The following is a 7,405-nucleotide window of genomic DNA, read 5'->3' as shown; positions in this document are numbered from 1 at the left end:
CACCAACCCATGTATAGCCCACACAAGATGAAGATGGTTGGCGCCGTTGGAAAGGGGGAACAAACCCAGCACACTCCAACATGCATCACACACCTCGACCACACACAAACCCACACCCAATCTCCAACCACAATCACTCTCTCCCTCTCTCTCTTCACACACACACCCATGTGGTCCGGACCCAACGCTACCACGGACTTACTGCACGAGATTAGACAGAAAGGATGGTTGAGATCAAACCACTCGAGAAAACTCTATGCATCACAAAAAAACATATAGATACAATGATGGAATCAACCACTCTTGTGCAATCCTTGGCTTTCTTCTCCTTCAAAGGCAGCTCTTAGCTGGCAGCCCTCCTCCTCCTCAAGCTTGGCGCTCATCCAAACGGCCGCTTCTCTCTTCATTGCAACTAATCACTCTGCAGATCAATCCATGAAGGTCATGTCTTGCTTCCTCTAGATAGTGCAGCCCACCCTGCTTGTGTAGTGCTATTTGGCCGCCCCCCAAGGCATCAACTCCCTTCTGGTTGCTTTCGATAGCCCATACGATGCTTGCAACCTTCTGGTTGCTTTCGATAGCCCGTACGATGCTTGCAACACCTATCCCTGCGGCTCTCAGCTTCCCTTCATAAGAAATCGGGATTCTCTTCTGATATGGCGGCTTCCTTTTGCTTCTGCAGGAGCTTATGACATCCGTCATCACCACCGACCACCTTCAAATGCAAGGGTGTACCATCTGCTCGCAGCCCTTCTCGGTTCTTTTCCTGAGCTTGGCCAAAGCTTCTCCAAGCTCCAGCTCATGGCCAACAACCTGGCCCTTCTCCAATTTGTGCTGCTCACGCTCTTCCTTCCTCCTGCTTCACCCTATTGGCGAGTCTTCTCCTCCCCTGCAAACTGGCGGGCTCCTCTCTTTCCATATGCAGCCCCCGCACCAGATGGTGCCTTGTCTCCAGCATGCCTGGCAGATGGCGGCCTCCTTTAGAAAATGCCACCCACTTGTCCTCTCGCTGCTTTGAGTCGCCTGTGATGGCCAGGCGAGCGCTGCCTTCATACTATCACCCATTGCATGGCTTAAAAAATTAAAGCTTATCATTAATTTTTCTCATTTTTGTGGAGCATTCCCACCGCATTGGCCTCGAGCATAGCATAACCCTCCACTATGTACTGCTTCCCATCTTCATGCCTCCTTGCCATAGGTTCAAACTAGTCACATCCACCACCTTCGACCATACTCATAAAGATTATCGGTTTCAAGAAAAACACATTTGCCAAGCACCACTTCGACCATGTCATTTCTGTCATTCAATATTTGGCCACAAGGTCTGAGCACGTCTTTGTCGAGTGTAAAAAGGGCCTTCCGTAACCTAGAACCACTAGCAGTTTCAAGAAAATGTCTCACACTGTCAAATAGAGCGCCTTGCATATATCCCGCTCAAAATTCCATATCATAAACCTCATAACATCTGTATCTAGCACCCCTTGTCTCGTTCTCAATCTTGTGATATCAAGATTTGCTCTTGTCACCTGTGATAGGAAGAAACAATTGTAGGTCTACTAGAGAGTGCTCCATCCCTGTGTACCTGTCTCCTAGCTGCATCAAATACCTGCTCAACATCCTTGTCATTTGCCTGCAAACTACCATGCCTGGGCTTCTTGCACTTCCATTGGCCGACCATCTTCAGTTGTACCATCATTGCCCACCCCCTCGTTGAGCATTCATGCTCAACGATAGCATTATTTAGATAAGAGATGATTGCATATTAGAAAACTAATACTTAGTATGTACATAAGCAGTAGACAGATAGAGAGAGATTTTATCAGCTGCATAAACCCCCCGGATCAAATGGAAATCCATAGGCTCTCCCAACTGTGATGCAAACTCCACTAGGATGAAATACATGGCATTGAGCACTGCCATGCGTCCATAGTCCATACATAATCAACCATTTTTTTGCACCTGTAAATCCAAAAACAAGCCTCTCATGCAGTTTAGCGTAGCATCGATCTTCAAAAACCTATATCCATATGCCGGCTTCATATACAAAACAAGCCTATAAACCAACCTGTGAAGCATCTGCACCATACACCATGCTTCTCTCACTTGCTAGAGAGCCCTCCATAATAGACCCCTCATAAAGAGAGCTTTGCAAACTGTATAAAACTACATGTGAAGCAACTTTCAAAAGCATATACATTAATAGCATAACACCCACCTTTGGTAACCTGTCTTCTAATGACGCTGCTTCTTGGAGAACCAAACCTTCCTGTGTTCCAAGCATACCCTCTATTGTAGGTCCTTCAAATGGCACACACTCCATACCTGACTCACCATGCCAATCTTCGTGCACCATAGCCTCTGATACTTCATCTTCAACCACTTCATGCGAGAGGAAATCGGATTGCTCGACCACCTTTGCCTGCTTTTCAAGGACTTCTTCTATGACCATATCATGTGCTAAGCGAAAAGAAAGCCATGATCTATTACCTCGTTCTCTGGTAGGTTGACATCACCAATACCTTCTGAAATGCATTGCCGCTCTTCAACACGATCAATAGGGCAAGGTTGCCCAACCACCCTGGCTAGCTTCTTCCTGCACAACTTCGACCATCGCTTTGCCAACATCTTCAAACTTGTCATTTGAGCTCTGATCTATAGCTTCATTTGATTCTTCATGCATGCACACTTTGGCTAGGATTGCATCCTTGCTAGCCGGGCTAACAGACTCTTGTATAGCAGTACACCAAACTAGAGGTACAAATTGAAACGAATGACCAAAATGGCTTCCAATGGCAAAGCAGCTACCTCTTTGACGCTTAGATCGATCTCTCTTTTGGCACATGATGAAGCTCCGTTGTCGAGCTATACCCATAAATGCAGGCTGCAACAAGCCCATCTCCAGCTTCCTCTTTGCTTTCCTGCTCTTTGCTTGGCTAATCAAACCATTTGTCCATAGTCCTCTGCATCACACACTCGACCTTCTCCTTGATTCGCGGATGCAAACAGGCTAGAAGCGCTCTTGCTTGAAATGATCTCCATTTCGCACACATGTAACAGCAGCTAGTCTCTCCCAAATAGATTCAAATTTATCTAAAAACAAAGAAAAATCTTCCCTTACATCCTGCTTTAGCTTGCTCAGTTGCTCACCCAAGTCCGATGAAGAAACCCGCCTCTGAAAAGCTTCAACAAACCGCATGCAAATCTCGCTTAGCGACTGCCGATCTGCAACCTTCAGTCCTTCAAACCAGGCTTTGGCTTGTCCTTGCAAAACCAATGGTAGTGCCTTCAATTTGGCTTCATCTCCTCAATTTCTCATCTGCAATAGGTATAGCTCAAAATCGAAAAACCAATCTGCAACCTCTTCTTCTCCAACAAGCACCAATTCGATATCATGCATCATCTTCAGGCTTTAAAACTTCACAGAGGAGCAATCAGTAGGTCCTCCATGGGGGCACCACTAATGGAAAGAGGGAAGGGGGAACAAACCCAGCACACTCCAAACTGCCTCTCAATAGTCCAGGGATTAACCCGCACCCCTATGCACACAGAATCACACACACACGCACACTATCTGCCACTCTCCAATGCACCGACTCGCCTACGAGCACCACTGACTGCACACACTCACACATGAGCACTTCAACACAATAGACCCATCAACAAACCGTCACCCGTATCCCACACATTGATGCATACACTCACCAAATCCTGTAAACACACTCACATCGGGAGGCCTCACACACCTCGACCTCACACAAACCCACACCCAATCTGCAACCACAATCACTCTCTCCCTCTCTCTCTTCACACACACACCCATGTGGTCCGGAGGCAGCGCTATCACAGACTTACTGCACGAGATTAGACAGAAAGCATGGTTGAGTTCAAACCACTCGAGAAAACTCTATGCATAAAAAAAACACATCTAGATACAATGATGGCATCAACCGCTCTGGTGCAATCCTTGGCTTTCTTCTCCTTCAAAGGCAGCTCTTAGCTGGCAGCCCTCTTCCTCCTCAAGTTTGGCGCTCATCCAACCAGCCGCTTCTCTCTTCATTGCAACCAATCACTCTGCATATCAATCCATGAAGGTCATGTCTTGCTTCCTCTAGATAGTGCAGCCCACCCTCCTTGTGTAGTGCTATTTGGATGCCCCCCAAGGCATCAACTCCCTTTCGGTTGCTTTCGACAGTCCATACGATGCTTGCAGCACCTATCCCTGCGGCTCTCAGCTTTCCTTCTTAAGAAATCGGGATTCTCTTCTGATATGGCGGCTTCCTAATTTTGCTTCTGCAGGAGCTTATGACATCCGTCATCACCACCGACCACCTTCAAATGCAAGGGTGCACCATCTGCTCGCAGCCCTTCTCGGTTCTTTTCCTGAGCTTGGCCAAAGCTTCTCCAAGCTCCAGAACAACCTGGCCCTTCTCCAATTTGTGTTGCTCCCGGTCTTCCTTCCTCTCGCTCCTCGCTCTACCCTGTTGGCGAGTCTTCTCCTCCCCTGCAAACTGGCGGGCCCCTCTCTTTCCATATGCAGCCCCCGCACCAGATGGCGCCTTGTCTCCAGCATGCCTGGCAGATGGTGGCCTCCCTTAGAAAACGCCTCCCACCTGTCCTCTTGCTGCTTTGAGTCGCCTGTGATGGCCAGGCCAGCGCTGCCTTCATACTATCACCCATTGCATGGCTTAAAAAATTAAAGCTTATCATTAATTTTTCTCCTTTTTGTGGAGCATTCCCACCCCATGGGCTCGAGCATAGCATAACCCTCCACTATGTACTGCTTCCCATCTTCATGCCTCCTTGCCATAGGTTCAAACTAGTCACATCCACCCCCTTCGACCATACTCATAAAGATTATCGGTTTCAAGCAAAACACATCAGCCAAGCACCACTTCGACCATGTCATTTCCGTCATCCAATATTCGGCCACAAGGTCTGAGCACGTCTTTGTCTAGTATAAAAAGGGCCTTCAGTAACCTCGAACCACTAGCAGTTTCAAGAAAATGTCTCACACACTGTCAAATAGAGCACCCTACAAACATCTCGCTCAAAATTCTATATCATAAACCTCATAACATCTGTATCCAGCACCCCTTGTCTTGTTCTCAATCTTGTGATATCAGCATTTGCTCTTGTCACCTGTGTGACATGAAGAAACAATTGCAGTTTCTACTAGAGAGTGCTCCATCTCTGTGTACCTGTCTCCTAGCTGCATCAAATACCTTCTCAACATCCTTGTCATTTGCCTGCAAACTACCATGCCTGGGCTTCTTGCACTTCCATAGGCCGACCATCTTCAGCTGTACCACCATTGTTTGGTGACGAAGGGCATGATGGTGATAGCCATAAGCTGGGGGTTGATGGGGTTAGTGTGTGGCTATGATATTGCATATCAGTAGCCATGAGTTGGTTGAGGAGCCCTAGGGTGTGTGTGGTGCTCCAGTTGCATGCAAGGGAGTGATATATATATGAAGTAGAGCGGTGCCCAAATGGATTCACTCCATCACTAGCTAACCCAATCCTCAAGTGACGAGGCTCATCCCTCAACTCTGGCCATGTGTCCTTTATGTGCTTCCACGCTGGTGAGTCAGCTGGCACTCTCATAATACTATCTGTGGAGCGATTTTTTGCATGCCAACTCAAAAGCTCGCTCGTACCCTTCGATCTAAACATGTGTTGGATGCGAGGGATGAGTGGAAAATGCCTCAAAACTTTACGTGGAATTCTGTTGCTCTGCATTCCTTCTTTGAACCTAAGCTCCTCGCACGATGAACATGTGTCACAATCGGCATGCTCATTACGAAAGAGCACACAATCGTTCACGCAAGCATGAATGCGATCATGATCCATCCCTAATGCAGTCAACACTTCGCGGGCTTTTCATCTGTTCTCTGGCATGTGATTGCCAGCTGGCAGCATCTTTCCTAGCAATCTATCACAAGAAGAAAGCACATTAGAAGCTAATTTATGCACTCCACAAGCATCCTTCACAATCTGTATACATACCTCAAAAGTGCGTCGACGCTAGCATTGCTCCATCCAAACATCGTCTGAAGGTTAAGGACTTCGAGAGATGCCCTTAAAATGGAGTAAGAGCATCTATCATATAGTGCGGTGTGTGCCGAATCGAGTAGCTCACTCCTCGTTCCCTCGAAAGCTTCTTCGCATGCACACTCTGGTTCATGCTCCTCCTCTCGTGCAAAGAGATCCTCAACCATTCTATGCAAATGGTCGTCTTCTGCATCCACGTAAGGAGATGGGATGTGGTCACTCGGATAAGAGGGAGCAACAGTACTTGGCTGATATGATGTGCTTCCTCCCTTTCTAATGGATTCTTGGCGCATGCGCTCTTCCACCCTCCTTTCCCCTCTTCCACCAACCACACGCCAATGAGGGGTGACGTCAATAGCCGCTACAATTTGCGGATCATTTGTTTCCATCCGTGCACGCTTGCGAGGATCATCCCATAGTCCATAATCTTCTACATGGCTCAAGCATATCCATCGAAGTCGAGCAATGGCGCATTTGCACCGCACGCATGGGCATGGTAATCGCTCGGCCAACCACCGTGATCTATCCGGTTCAGTGGACGGGCCAAAATCATCCCAAGCAACCTACATTAATAAATTACATACACTAATTAAAATCAAATTACCAAAGAATGTTTAAAAAATATCAGTAAAAAGTAAAAATTAAACTTTTAGGTAAAAATGTTGTTTTCAAAGTACTAGGAATACTTTCATTTTATATATATTTTATAAAAAACATAGTACCAATAGATTTTGAGGATCAATAATAATAATGTCAGAACGTGGCCATCTGTTTATATGGCCCGAATTTGCGCCGCAGTAATAGACGCGGTAATGATTGCGGTAAGCCACGCGGTAATAGGAGCGGAAAATCAAATTTCAAATTTTTTTATAAATAGAGGCACCCGCGTGCCCCGCGAAGATCAAAACCCTAAAATTTGAATTTCATCGTCTTCTCCACAGAAGCCGAGAGCGTCAACCTCACAACCTTGAGCTCTTCCTCCATCTCTACTCTTCTACTCTCCACCATCTCTACTCTTCCACTCTCCTACCCTCTCCCAACAAGCACTTCCATTCCATGTAAATTCTGTTGTTATGTTTTTTGAGATTTTCACACGAATACACACACATGCATACACACACACACACACACACACGCATACACGCATGCATACACTCATACACACGCATGCACACACATGCATACACATGCATACACACACACTAATTAGTGCACGTGTACGTTCTTTACACACTAAGTACACACACTAATTAGTGCATGTGTTCTTTACACACACTAATTACTGTGTGCATTATTCTAATGCACACACTAATTAGTGTAAGTAAAGACACACCAAAACCTAAATTTGTTAATT

General features: G+C 46.4%; 1 protein-coding gene across 1 annotated transcript; it reads right to left on the bottom strand.

Annotated features, from left to right (window-relative positions):
- Window positions 1-228: 228 nt before the first annotated feature.
- On the bottom strand, window positions 229-2,803 carry LOC147452067 (uncharacterized). The gene is made up of 3 exons (XM_086517877.1): window positions 2,488-2,803; window positions 2,066-2,419; window positions 229-1,959 (listed from the first exon to the last, which is right to left on the bottom strand). Exons 1-3 carry the CDS (start codon window positions 2,638-2,640, stop codon window positions 1,942-1,944), a joined length of 525 nt encoding a protein of 174 aa, XP_086374003.1. The 5' UTR covers window positions 2,641-2,803; the 3' UTR covers window positions 229-1,941.
- Window positions 2,804-7,405: the final 4,602 nt, after the last annotated feature.

Source organism: Adiantum capillus-veneris, chromosome 8 (assembly GCF_014529385.1).
Source record: "Adiantum capillus-veneris isolate H3 chromosome 8, ASM1452938v2, whole genome shotgun sequence".
NCBI lineage: Eukaryota > Viridiplantae > Streptophyta > Polypodiopsida > Polypodiales > Pteridaceae > Adiantum > Adiantum capillus-veneris.
The sequence above is the reverse complement of the archived record's forward strand: the minus strand, read 5'-3'. Positions and strand labels throughout refer to the sequence as shown.

Bases quoted from the DNA above. Each gene is read 5' to 3' on its own strand.
- LOC147452067 (XM_086517877.1), bottom strand. From the start codon at position 2,640: ATGACAAGTTTGAAGATGTTGGCAAAGCGATGGTCGAAGTTGTGCAGG. The intron at 2,420-2,487 runs GTAATAGATCAT...CTTGAAAAGCAG, and splicing joins TCAACCTACCAGAGAACGAG to GCAAAGGTGGTCGAGCAATC.